This window comes from Aplysia californica, unplaced genomic scaffold, assembly GCF_000002075.1.
Source record: "Aplysia californica isolate F4 #8 unplaced genomic scaffold, AplCal3.0 scaffold00871, whole genome shotgun sequence".
In the NCBI taxonomy this organism is placed as follows: Eukaryota; Metazoa; Mollusca; class Gastropoda; order Aplysiida; family Aplysiidae; genus Aplysia; species Aplysia californica.
The window spans coordinates 232,761-247,306 of NW_004798141.1; the positions used below are offsets into that span (position 1 = coordinate 232,761).

At 40.5% G+C, this 14,546-nt stretch overlaps 1 protein-coding gene across 1 annotated transcript in view; it reads left to right on the forward strand.

Annotated features, from left to right (window-relative positions):
- Positions 1-14,048, forward strand: part of LOC101852514 (probable peptidylglycine alpha-hydroxylating monooxygenase 1) — a gene marked incomplete in the record, with an annotated part of 33,532 nt that extends 19,484 nt beyond the window's left edge. The window contains 10 exon segments of the mRNA XM_013089087.2: positions 494-583; positions 2,165-2,213; positions 3,414-3,478; positions 4,503-4,583; positions 7,677-7,753; positions 8,592-8,645; positions 9,371-9,420; positions 9,925-10,092; positions 11,712-11,838; positions 12,726-14,048. Coding sequence (XP_012944541.1) covers positions 494-583; positions 2,165-2,213; positions 3,414-3,478; positions 4,503-4,583; positions 7,677-7,753; positions 8,592-8,645; positions 9,371-9,420; positions 9,925-10,092; positions 11,712-11,838; positions 12,726-12,893 — 929 coding nt within the window.
- Positions 14,049-14,546: the final 498 nt, after the last annotated feature.

Sequence of the window (14,546 nt, forward strand, 5' to 3'; positions counted from 1 at the left end):
CGAGCACACAAACACACACACACACACACACACACACACACACACACACACACACACACACACACACACACACACACACTTTCACACATACACACACACATATATTTTTTTTTTAAATATATATATATACACGCACATGCACACCCACACGCACACACACGCATACACACACGCAAACGCACATACACACGCACGTACACGTACACACACACACACACACACACACACACACACACACACACATATTTTACTACAGCTGTTATTTTGTTGTTATCACCCCAGCTGTTTGTTGGTGTTTCCTCTTCTTTTTCTTTTTCTTTTTTTTTTGGGTGGGGGGTGGGGGAGGGGGTAGTTCTTTCGACATAATGGCAAAGATGGGTTGAACGCCATAGTTGTTATTCGTGTATCTCCATAACGAATCCGTGTTTCTTAAATTGACTTATTCATTTTGTCTTCATTTATTAATTTGTTCATTTTTTGCTTTTTATTTCAGACGTTGGCTTTGACGTGGGCCAGGACACCGACATCAAGTATCTGGTGGTGCAAGTCCACTACAAGAATGTGACCAAGTTCCTGGCCCCTCGTAAGTCGTCATGTAAACCCACCTTGTAGGTGGTTGGCGGGTGCTGTGGTGTGGTTTGCTCTTTCTTCCCTATTAAGCATTTATTGCTATCCCTGTCTCTCCTCCTTCTTTTATTGGTATGTTTCTGTCTAGAAGCACCTCAAAACTTCGGCACTCGTATGATATAGTTGTGTTACAAGTGCGCAAAACTCTTACTAAAACTAAATCAAACAAAAAAACGCCTTTCCTTGTCTTTTAGTTTTCTTGAGAACATTTTGTTTATTCTCTGCTCACCATTCTCCTTTGCAATTAATTTTTGTAGACTTCACAATACATTCGATTTGGATATTTTAATTTCATGGTTTTGATCTTTGTAATATGGATAGTTCTGTCCTCTTTGGCAACTTTGATTAATAGAATGGGGCGTAAAATCACTATCTCCCTGAACTCAAGGTACACTAATCACAGTTTAACAGGGCCCTGGATTATTTATACCTTCGCAATGGGGCAGTTTTTTCTTGTGGGAATGGTATAATTGTTTTAAGTCTCTGAATTTTGGAACTGCATCAAAGAACGTAACCAGACCTGCTTAAAAAAGAGCTCGTACTAAGCAACTATTAGTCAACTCCCCCCTCCCCCCAGGCGGTGGTTCATGTTCATTCCCTTATTCTAGTGGTGTACATAGATTGTGATTACGTGTAGTGTGGACAAATAGGGGTGGGAGGGGGTTTCTCATTGTTTTTGCAATCAGTATTTAGGGCTTAGAGTTAAATGAAGGATAAAACTATATTGCAGACCGGACAGGGAACACAGTCGAACCATTGATGGCTTTCCAAAGTGGAACAATAGACAAAGTATCCCCTTTGATCCGAATTTCATGTAAGGATTAGTGTGTGAGTAGTGAGGGAATACTCTCCTAAGTCTTCCAGTTCATAGCCAAAGCGACTTAGTACGTGTAGCACTTTGTAGCGGAAGCTAGGTTTTCAGTTCCAATTTGTGCCTGGTTATGGGCATTTTTAAGCAAAAAAAATGATTTGCGTATCATTGAGAGAGAGAGAGAGAGAGAGAGAGAGAGAGAGAGAGAGAGAGAGAGAGAGAGAGAGAGAGAGAGAGAGAGTGAGAGAGAGAGAGAGAGAGAGAGAGAGAGAAAAGGGGGGGGGGACAGAACATATTGGCAAACAGGCAAACAGAGGGATATACAGACAGTGAGGAGAGGCGAAGAGAGAGGCAGAGAGAGAATGGGGGGGGGGGGGGGGGGGAGAGAACAGATAGACAAACAGGCAGAGAGTCATACAGACAGAGAGGAGAGACAGAAGGACAGAGGGAGGGAGAGGGAAAGGGAGAGAGAGGGGGGAGGGATAGGAGGGAAAGAGACAGGAGTTTAAGATGTTTTAGGTGGGAAGGGTGAAATTGCAATCTATCCATGTGTCTACATTGGAATGCTATCGGAAGAGCGCTGACATTAGAGTATCCACGGTTTCCAGTTTCCCACTCTCTCATAGCATTAGAAATACCCTGCAATGGGCTATTCTCAAAGTATTGCTTTGTGTAGCATTACTAGTAATGAGTATTATAATAATTAATATTGCATTATTTTCACAGAGAACGGGGAGGACAATTCCGGACTCTCCTTGGAGACGACTAAAGTGCCGTAAGTGTCATATTGTCTATCTTGTTTGTTTTTTTCTTTCTTCTAAATGTATGCATTTTAGACTCAGTTTAGATTATTTAAGTGGCGGACTTCGACCTTGCCTGTCAGAGTCAACGAAAGCCGAGAAGGATACTACGTCTCAGCAGAAAGACCGAGATGCTCTATAAAAATTAAAAATTCTCCCTTCTCGGAAATCGAACTTTGAACAATTGTGGCGTTGGTAGTCTAGTGGTTAGGCTAACGGACTCACAGTCATGAGGTTGCGGGTTTGGGGGTTCGAGCCTCAGGCCCGATGTGGTATCCTTAGGAAATGTACTTAATATTCCTCACTTAAGCCAGGTGAGAATGGGTATCCTGCCATGGGCACCGAAAGATCTTGCTAGTATGTTAGTATCTTTGTACTGTGTGATTCCCATGAAGTTGAGATTGTTTGAGAATGTCGCCAGGTCTGCTAGAGTAATAATACTGATTGTAAAGCGCATAGAGCTTACTGTTGAGCCGGATTAAATGTTATCTATCGTCATGACAACGCGTCGGGAAAAGAAAAGATTTAAAAAATAACTTGTTTTGGGTTAGTGTGCGTGTGTTTGTGTGTGTGTATGTGTGTGTGTGTGTGTGTGTGTGTGTGTGTGTGTGTGTGTGTGTGTGTGTGTGTATGTGTGTGTGGGATTACGCTCCGGCGTGAAAATACGTATTTGTGTTTTTGTATGTATATGTGTCCGCGTGCGTGTGTGTATGGGGGGGGGGGTAGGTATGAGTGCCTATATATACGTGTGTGAATGTCTGTGTGTGTGCGCTTGAAACAAAGATTATGACAAGACTAATGAGCAGTTAATTTTCGCTTCTCAGTTTTCCCATCTTTTTAAGCCAAATTTGTAATGTAACTAACCTTTTTGTTTTGTTCTTTCAAAAGATCTTCCTGACAGGCCTAATTAAAATTTAACATTTAATATATAGCCTACAGTAATTTGAATTGTGTAAGATGTGCCTCTTGCTGCCCCATGAACGTTGTTAAGAGATAAGGTTCTTCACTGCTGCTTTGCCAAAGCACCATAATGTCGAAACGGAAGTTGCCAGGCTTGGTGTGAAAAAATCTATTTCTTAGCGTCTTTTAGTCTGTTCTTTGTTTCACCTGCTCTACCTTTCACCATTTCATGTAAAGGTCTACGTCAATCTTTACAATTACTGTTTCTTTATCAGGACAAAAAAGCAAGCAGGTGTCTACCTGATGGTCACTGGTGGCTACATTGCACCACACACAGTCGGTAGGTCCCAATTTGAAAACTTCTTAATTATAGTCATGTAATGTCTTTTATCTCCCTCAAAACCTTACGGTCCTTTCGTAAGGAGGTAAAGAAATTATGGTTAATCACTTAGAGAAGTCAGCGTCTGAAGAAAGGAAAACTTAAGTGAAAATATCGTTAATCATTTAAAAGCTTCGTTTTGAAAATAATATCAATAATAAAATGGTTTCATTTGAAAAAAAAGAGCCAAAAGAATTTTAACTGCTTATTTCTTTGTAATTTTTAATGACATTAATAAATTATCTGAATATGGCTTACTTTAGTAAACATTCGAACAGCTTTTCAATGTAAGGCTTATTACTTTGTACTTCATTGCGTATTTTCATGAAAGTTTTCTTTTGTAGCTAAATATTTTTGTATGTTTTTGTACAGTATTTAGGGGGCTCTCGTGGCTCAGAGGTTAAGGTGTTCGCCTCTCATCCAAAGGTCCAGGGTTTGATTCCTGGTAGCGACGGAAAATCTTCTTCTCTCAAATTTTCTGCTGTCACATCCTTTTCTGCTCCCTAATAAAGTTCTGTCGTCTTCTTTCGTCTTCATTTTCTGCCCGCACCCCCTCACCTCCTTTGCCCTCTTCTCTGGGCTCCAGGCTCTTTCTGCAGCCTTTCTACTGCTTCTCCTTAGCTCCTTCTTACTGCTGTCTGTCAGCCTCACCCCTGATCTTATGGTAGTCAAGATCTGCACCTAGCCTTCACGGATAAAGGCAAATCTAGGAGGTCCCGTGTGCAAGTTGCGCACGTTAAAGATCCCTTGGTGGCCCAAAATCAATTATAGTAGGCTTCGGCCGCCACCCGGACAAAATTCAAAAGTTCCTACCAACTGAAAATGTTTGGTGTGTCCCGCGCGCTCATATGACCTTATACAGTAAAACACTTACCACAAAAAAGTACAGTGTTTACACCCACATTTTGACTACGAATCGTCAGCCCTTTGTTGATTCGAGAAATGTGTTTTCATTCGCTTAGCATGACTTGCTCACTGTTCACAGATTATTTCGAAACTGCCTGTCCCTTCCAAGAGAACATTGAGATCGTGCCATTTGCTTTCAGGACTCACGCCCACTCTCTAGGTATGTATTATAGCAGTATGCCACGTCACGATTTCAACATTTTTCCGTCTTACACCTTGGTTATTGGTTCTTTTAGTGCATGTGGGTGTTCCAAGTTTCCGTTAGTGGGTGGTTGGCGGGTGCTTTGGTGTGGTTTGCTTCTTCTTTCCTATGAAATGTCTATCGTTCTTATCTCCCCTTTTTCTTTTTTATGTTTGTTACTCTCTTGTAACTCCTCTAATCTTCTGGCGCTCATATGACCGTATGCAGTTGCGAGCTCCGTAAAACCTCTACTAAAACTAAACTAAAAGTTTGCGCCAGGCCAATGTGCTGCGCATGAAATGTTGTGTTGGGACAGACACGTTATAGGACTCTAATGTATTCTATTTATTCCAGAAATCGAAACTGACTTCTCTTTATATACTATTTATATTATACTAATAAAGCTAACTCTAAATTTATTTTATCTATAGGCTCTGAACCCAAAATGTAATAATGTTAAAATTTTCTGATATCTCTGAAAGAACGTTTTCTCGGGATGACACGTTAATTTACGGTACAAATCACTTTCCCCGCTCCTCGATTCACAGCTGCCTAACGTGTCCTTGGCGTGCACACGCTGAGATTCATGTTATTCCATTTCATAACATGGCTAAAATCTGTAAGTTTGCATCGATAGATAGAATCTTCAGTGGAAGTATTCTTGCCAATCAGTTGGGAGACCGGGATTTGGTTTCATGCCCAGAAGGATTGTTTTTGTCTTGATGTTGAGAGAGAGAAGACTGACACAGAGAGAGAGGAGGGAAAAGATAGAGACAGAGATTGATAAAAAAGAGTGGGTCAGAAACACGGAAAGAGAGAAAGTGACATTATTTCATGAATCAAATGTAACAGAGGGGGTGGGGGAATGTTTATATGTATATATATACAGTCTGCAATTCTTCAGTGATAATTAGAAATTGTCCAGTTCGTGGAACTGGGATTTTGTAAGTGCAATAAAAGCTATTACGAATAGGTAACAAGGGAACAAATTGAAATACGTGGAGAAGGACAGAAATGAAACATGGAACACAATATATGTTGTCGGGTAGATGGACCCACAATTATTTAATTTAAGCGAACAAGTGATACTAAAATAATACGTCACTTTTAGGAGTGCAGAAACCCAATAATCTTGAAGGCGGTTGTGAACGTTTGAATGGGTACTTTTCCATTTATTAACGAGCAAGCATGCATCGGAAGATCATTCGCACGTTGCGTGTTTTCGTGTCATTAAACGCCGTATTTTCACCCATACGCATTCCGCAAAGGATCGGGATAGAGGGTTGCCCATCCTGTGGTTCTCTCGTGTGATGAATGACATCAGGGTGACACTTATGTTAAGTACTGTATCATTTATAGCTAAACTTTAAAAGAGATGAGTAGTCTAAATTAGTAACATTAAGAAAGGTATATGAGATTTAAAGGATAAAGTAAGCATCCCAAATACACGTTTGTGTACCAATCAAATGGCATTATGCCTTCGGGAATTGTAACAAAAGTTATAAAGCAACAGTAATTTATATGAGATTAACAAGACAATTCAAAGACACAAAACAAAACACAAAGTTCCATTTATCTCGTATTCAAACTTAAAATACAAAAACAATACTAATTAAGAGCAATCAATTAGTTTAATTCAGTGGTTGGAATGAGCAACTATCTATTTTTCATTGCTTCAGAGATTCTGTTTGTCTTGCCAAGCACATAAGGACTGTTCTCTAGTCGATGTACTCTACAAAAGTCGTAAATTATTTACTCAATCATCTCTCTGCCCCCCCCCCCCACACACACACTTTCCCTTCATCTCCCCTTAATTCTGAGAGTACTGAGAGTATTCTACTTTCATCATTACAATTCTCTCAGTCACGACAGCTCTAACTCTCCTAGCTGATGTTGATTAACAGGAAATACATAAATGTGTGGCGTCGTGGTGAAATAATGTGCTCGTCAAAATAATGAACTAGAAAAAAAACGACATTTTCCCGGTGGTTTGGCAGTCTTTATAGGTTTTATTTTTCTTTCTTTTTTTTGGTAGAGGGGGAGGGGGGGTGAGAGCTCAACCCCGTTTATATCCATTTAAAAACTCATTTATAATCTATGGATTTTACTGGAAAAACGTAAATCAGAGGCACACAAAAGGTTAATTTGCGGTTTCTATGGATACTCAAGCTTGGAATTAAACAAACTTTTGCGGCCATCTTCTCCCTAATGTTACCTCTGACTCTTAGCGACCCCCACCTCCTCCCATCGCAAATATCTCAACTTCTATCCAAGATGGATTTTTTTTTTTTTTTTGTTCATCGAAAGAAAGACAAAGTATCATCAAGCCAACATGATACCAACAAATCCGAGCGCCTGTTTCAACTATGTTCTGACACAAATATCGAACGGGTTCCCTGTATCGTGTTCCGAGGTCGTGTACGTTTTAACTACAGTACCAGAGTATCCAAGACACGAGATTGAGCACTTATTCAATTAATTCGCTACGCTAAAATCACTAAGTTCTATCTGCTCAGTACCTAGTTTTGAGAGATTTGACGTAAAAAATGTTAAGTTTCACAACATGTCAAGATTTTTCGAATGCAATTCTTTGAATATCTTCTTAAAGACTGAATAATCTTTCGATTTTAATAGACGAGATAGAACATAATTTCATTTTCCTACCTCATGGTCTTAGCAACTCAAAACCGCAAAAAATGTAAGATACAACTTTGTAATTCTGAGGTAGCGGAAGTGCGTTGTTAATTTTCATTTCTTAAGGCAGTGTATGTTATTCCAGTCATTTGATTATTTTTTTAAAACTGTAACATTGAACGACAAAATAGATACACGTATGACGGTGGGGTTAGATTTATACGGTGGATGGTGGAAGGTGACGGAATTATGGAGTGGGGGGGGGGGGGGTGAGCCCGAACATGGTGAGGGGTTGTGGTTCAGGTTGGGGCTGGGATGTAAGGAGAGCGTCGCCAAAGGGGAGGAAAGAGCAAATTTCCGGGTGAATCTGACAGCGTATTTCTAACTTCAGTTTTGAACTCACGACCTTGCCTTAAACCTTGTTTTCTCTCCCCCCAGGCCGAGTCATCTCTGGCTACCGAGTTCGTGACGGAGAGTGGGCCGAGATTGGCCGGAAAGACCCGAGACTGCCCGAGGTATCTCGTCAATAATTTTGTACATGTATTTATATTTTTGTGTGGGTATGTGAGTATGCATGGGTGTGTGTGATGTATGTGAGAGTTTTTGTAAGTGTGTAAGTATGTTTGTGTGTGTGTGTGTGTGCGTGCGTGTGTGTGTGTGTGTATTTGTTTGTGTGTATCTTCCACCCTCTCTGAATGAAGAGTAAAAAAATTCCAAGATTAGTTTCTAAGCTCCGTTTCGTTGATCCATTGCCCAAAACCGAACGTATCATCACCACCTTTCATTACCCCCATATCTTTACCACATTGAGTAACGTTTTATCATGAATATTTAAATTCTAACCCATAAAGTTCACCCAAGTCGTGCTGTGAACATTAAACGTGATAACAAACAACTCGAGTCCGCGCGGTCATATGACCTTATTCAGGTGGGAGCGCCGCAAGACTTTTAATAAAACAAATAAACAAAAGTACGCTAATATGGCGTGAACACGAAACGGCACATCAAAAACCTTATGATAGAAGAAACACTGTCGACGCGAAGACTGAATTGGCAAATAGAAAAATAACACCACTAATGTGTATGGGGTCAGGTGTCTGTAAGCTATATCAGGAACAAAAATGTTGTGCTGAAAAAAACCCAACTTTTCCACAGAGATGTGGAAATCTGAACAAGAATGCATTTTTTCCTTTTTGTGTACATTAAATAGGGGGGGGGGGAGGGGGCTTGTAAGCTATGCAATATGATCCCACTTATCATAAACACATAACTAAGACCTGACTAATTGGTTGATCTGTGTTCGTGTTTTACCTTTCCAACTTCATGAAAATCTTGCCCTGTTTGTACCCACAGATGTTCTACAATGTGACCACCCAGGGTTTGACGATCAAGAAAGGAGATATTCTGGTAAGTGGTAGCTAATAGTTTACTTAAAGCGTAATAATATCTTTCTTGCCTCAACCATGTCATTTCCCAATCTCAGTTTCTATAATATTCTATTACTCGTTATCTCAGTCTCAATTTTCCACCCTCATATCCTTCTTCTCTTATGCAAGGCCTAATTTATCTCATTTTTCTTGCACTGTTTCTGTCTCATATTATCCTGACTTTTGTCAGACTCTGCTTAAAATACGTCTAAATTGTTATCGTCATTCTCACGTTCCAAGAATATCTTCTGTCACAGTATTGCCATCAGAAGGCCAAGCAGTTTGTATTTGTATTGTTCTATTCGGTTTTTTAATATTATTTGTGGCCAGAAGGTCGTGAAATTTCATGAACAGAGCAACTATTCTCTACTTTTTCTTGTTTAATTTTTCTGACGTTTTCTCTCTTACTTACGTCTTATTCTCTTCAATCTCTTGAACTTCTTGTCTGTGCCCTATTTTACAAAATGCCATTCTTGTCGCTTTTGTTATGATTTCATCTTTTTTTACACTTTCTAAGTTCTTGTTTTACCTTGGCGATATTTTGCTGCATTATGCACATCTTTAATACTCACTTCCGTGCATGTTCACTCCCTCTTCCACTCACCGCCTCACCTATTCACTTCCTAATACTCACAGTCATTCATTTACGCTCTCACTCGTATCTGATATAAACATAACACTTCCATATTGTCTTTTCTTCTTTAGGCTGCCCGGTGTACCATGGAGAATGGTCTCGACCACGAGGTAGCTATTGGGTAAGTGTGTTTTTCTTTAAATATAGTAGAGGGTTTTACGGCGCTCGCAACTGCATAAGGCCATATGAGCGCCAGGGGTAAGTATCTACTTTAAAAGATATATTAATAGTAAAAATAAACAAAGGGATAGCTTTCTTTCCCTTCTTAGAGTTACCCGGGGCTGTGGTGAGAGCGACCAAGGTTCGAATTTCTGATTGATTATTCTTGAATTTCGGTTTCTTGAGATGGGTGGATTGTTGTCTTTTCTCAAATTTTATCCTTTTTATAAGGGGGCGGGACGTACAAACTAGATAAGGATGTAGTTGTCTTGTTATGTTAACGTTCTTCGAAACTAAGCTGTGTAACATATATCTAAGTCTACTCGCAACCCTTAAAAAGACTTATAAAGACTTATAAAGCAAAAAGACTCGTTCAATAAACGTATCTCTGTTTTGGAGGAAACCGATTTCTAGACCCTCTCTCAATTCTGATCATCTGACGTCTACCCCTTTTTTCCCCTCACAGTGCCACTCAGAAGGACGAGATGTGTAACTTCTACGTGATGTACTACGTGAACAAGCCTCCCATCCTCTCCCAGCACACCTGCTTCAAGCCCGGCCCGCCCTATTGGTTCTGGACAGACTACCCGGACCAGGAGGCCATCAACGTGGACAACGTGCCCGACACTGCCAGGTGAGACTCGGTGGGACACGTTATATAAACAGCTTCTGAAACGTTCTGTGCTCCCATATTTCATTAAAACATGGCAATGACAATGACAATGACAATCTTTATTCATCTCGCTGGGAGAAATGTGTGTTGGTCGTTAACAATGGCAGTAGACGTTACAAAGGTTAGGTGCACTCATACATACGCTCAAGAAGACATCTACGGCTCTTTACTTTACTTTCCTCGTTGTCCTATTAGGGTCTATCATACCACTTTCTTGGTTTTCCTTTTTTTCTCTCTTTTTGTGTTTTTAGGGGGGTGGGTGTTAGTGTTTCAAGGCGCTCGCAACTGCATAAGATCAAATGGGCGCAAAGGACACATTAAACATTTTCAGTTGGTAGGGATTTTTGAATTTTACCAGGGTGGCGGCTGACGCCTACTCTTATCGGTTTTGGACCAAAGGTTCTTTAACATGCACAACTTGCACACGAAACCTCCAAGAATTTTTCACCCTTATCCGAGATGGCTAGGTGTAGATCTCACCTACCATAAGATCAGGGGTGTGGCTGAAAGACATCACTAAGAAGGGCCGAAAGAAGAGCAGTAGAAAGGTTGGAGAAAGAGTCAGGAGCACAGAGGAGTGGGCAAAGGAGATGATGGGGTGGGGGCAGAAAGTGGAGAAACAACATTGTTAGAGAGCAGGAAAGGAGATGAAAAGAGAAATTTTTAGAGAAGAAACTTTTCCGTCGCTATCCGGATTCGAACTCAGGACCTATTGGATAAGAGGCCTCGAGACACCCCCCCCCCCCTTCTTTTGATTCCTTGGGCAGCAAGTTATTGAATTGTTATGATTTTCTCTATACATGTATTAAGAAAAACAAACGAATGGGGTATACGTCATGTCTCCGCAGGCACTTCAGCCTTCCGTTGCAGCTTTCAGTCTTTCGGGTCGAGTTCACCTTAGAAAGATTGCATTGCTTCTCTCAATGTGCCAAGATCTAAACAATAAAGATGTATTTCATATTATCTTATTTAAAGCAATTAAAATGTTGTCAGTCTCCTTTGTTCTTTCTGCCCATTTTAAAAGCCAAGACAGGTCACCGATATGAGTCTGGGTCTGAAGTACTATACCTTTGACTTGGGTTTGCCTGCTACGCTTTGAATTTCCATGGGCCGATATGGACGCCACGCGTTACATAACTATGGTGGTTGACTTCTCGTGAGCACGTAGAGTATCATCCACATCGCCTCTGTATCATCATGCCCTCTGCGAGTGGGTTTTAAAACAAAGAGCATTTCGTTGAGCATTTCTGTGTTTCCGTTCAAATGAAATTACTCAAACATGCCTCCTTTCATTGGCATGGTAGAGGACCTGTCTTTCTATAACGTCTTCATGTTACTTCCAAGAGGGAGTTCTCGAGAGAAAGATTAGATGTTTTTCGTACACCTTTTTGTGGCTTTCGTCTCCGTTCTTTTAAATAGTATAACCATGAGAGGCAGGTTCGAAGCAGCCCACTTTTTATTAAAAGTTTCTCAGTCAAGCCTTTAGAAACGTCAAACAGTGAAAGTCAATCATGAAAGAAGGAATCAGGCTCAACCACAAACTAATCTGGCGTGTCCTTTGTTGACCCATTTCCCCACAGCGTGATCCCCGGCCCAGAAAAGCTCCTAGTCCGTAACGGCACCACTCCCTGGTACCCTGAGTCGCAGCAAATGGCGGGAATGCCTGGAGAGTTTGAGGACTCCAGTGTTGATGACGTCGTAGAAACGGTGAGTGACCCGGGTGTTACATGAATAATAAAACATAAATAAATAAATTACACTGTTATTTGTCCCAGAAGGGCACTTTGATTCACAATGCAAACATACATACACATACATACATATATACATAATTTAAAATACGTACATACATAAATACATGCACAAATACATACATAAGTACACAATGTTACACAAGTACAGAACAGTTTACAACCATGCCATTGTCGGTCGCCACTGTGCTCAATAGAACTTTAACTACTTACCAAACAGGAAAAAGAGAATTTGAGGTTGGCTTCCATCTATGCCTGTAATAACACACCTGTGTGAATCATTCACTATTCACGAAGTGAATGATAAGTGAATGATGATAACACTGAAGTAGAAGAAAGATCCAAATGGACTAGAAGAACAAAGGGTACATTTCAGTTTTTAAAAATTATCATAAAAAGACTCGTTCAATAAACTTATCTCTGTTTGGGAGGAAAAAGATTTCTAGACCCTCTCTCAATTCTGATCATCAGACGTCTCAAATATACTGCATGGCACCTACTGGGAGATGCTACGTGTAAAGGCAATAATCTGCAGAAGAAGAAGAAGAAGAAGAAGAAGAAGAAGAAGAAGAAGAAGAAGAAGAAGAAAAAGAAGAAGAAGAAGAAGAAGAAGAAGAAGAAGAACAACAACAACAACAACAACAACAACAACAACAACAACAACAACTACTACAACAACAACAACAACAACAACACAACAACAACAACAACACAACAACAACAACAACAACAACAACAGCAGCAGCAGCAGCAAATTGCTGTCAACGTTTCACTTTGTATTATGCTTATATTAAAAGGTATGGCTACAACCCAGATGTCCGTATTCTGTGTGTTTATCTCCAGGCAATCCGCGATATGGACCCAGATGAGCTGCTGTTCTTGGTTCAGGAGCTAGCGGAAGAGGAAGAGGAAGAAGAGGAGCGGGAGAGGGCGTGGCAACAACGCCAGTTTCTGAGACAGAGACAGATACAGAGAGGCGGGCCCATCGACTCGTACCAGCCTCTGTACTGAGCGCAAATTGTTCCTTACAACTTACAGAGGACAGACTGATTAGAAGAAACAGCGCACTCTGCCCTTCAGAAGTCAAAGGCAGAAGGCAGGAAATTCAATACTCCTGAGAAAACGGATTTAAGCAGTGAACTGGAAAATGTTCACGGTGAATTTGGAATTGTAACCTACTTATGTTCATATTGTCTGTGAGTGGCAGGGCAACTGTGTGCCATTACCTGGCCAAAGACGTTTGTTATCTCTTTAATGATACCCAACCCAAAGAGACCAAAACGTCTGCCCTTGATATCTTTAACGCAGATAAAAATATACCTTACAACCTGTCTTTTTTTTCTATCAACTGACCAGTGGACTTTGATCAAGTACTGTAAAAATAAAGGAACACTACACAACACACGACTGTTGAAAACTCTAGGCACGCTGCTCTGTATTGTGGTCTTTCAGCTTTAAAAAAGTAATGAGCTTTGGTTTGAAGAAAAATTACGACAGTTTTGCAATCGTGTAAGCAGTTTCCTTTTCTTTTATACACCCTTTTCATGGGTAGGAAAAGGGGGCGTAGCTTGCTGTGTTTAGGTGAAATCGTACATTCCTCAGAGGGATATTTTCTTCCCGACCGCGGAGCTTTGAAGCTTGGTGAATACGGGAATGACAGTTAGTATTCAGTTAGTGGGACGATCTGGTTGGGAGTTTCATCGTCTTCATGTATTTTTTTTAATTGGGTGGAGAGTGGTAAAATAAGAGAGAATTTGACAAAGGTTAACGAGCAAGGGATTATTCAAACATCGTAATATACTACAAATGGCTTGAGATCTTATTCGTGTTGGAACTTGGCGCGAAAACACTCAGTTTGATGTATGTATTTGGGTAATACAAGTAGTTGTAAAATTTGGCTTGGCACCCGAATGAACCCCGACTGAAACTTCACTTGTTTTTCTTTCTTGTCTCTTCGTGGCAGTTCAGCGTGTTGCTCAGCAATACGTAAATATCCCCCCTAAGTACACTGTGCTCTATTTCTGCTGTAATGACAAGATTGTTTTCGTGGGATCTCCAAATATTGACTAAACGTATTTGAGAATCCATCCCCTCTGCGCTTGCGTGTCTGCTAACTGTTGTGTTGGGAGTGTACAAAAATAAAACAAAGAAAAGGAACACAGCCAATTATAATGTGTTGTATTGTGCTGTTGTCTCGTGAACTTGTGTGAGATCGATGTTTTTGCTTCCGCACTATGTAAATATTCCATTTAAGCGCTACACCTTTTCGCCATTTAATTTGTGAACACCAAGGAAGGCGTTATCTGAGATTAGCAAAATTACATTCTCTTTCCCAGTGATACATTGGCACGTATTGATACATTGCAAAGGAATGTTCTCTTTCTTTAAAGTCCATTTACTTGCCACTCCTTTGTATACTTAAAATAACGTTTTGCCTATTGTCTTCTTCTAAGCGAGCTCACTAAGGACGTCTAGGCTTTTATGTACAGGAACCTGAGGAAAAGCAATGTACTAAATGAACGTTTGCAATCTATTTATATACAAAATCACGTGACGGCCTCTGTCCGCTAAGATCGAAAGTGATATTTCTTGACGGGTAGGGGCTCTGTTGGCTCAGTAAAAAGCGTGGCTGGCTATACTCATTCGAATACCCGACTGGGTGTT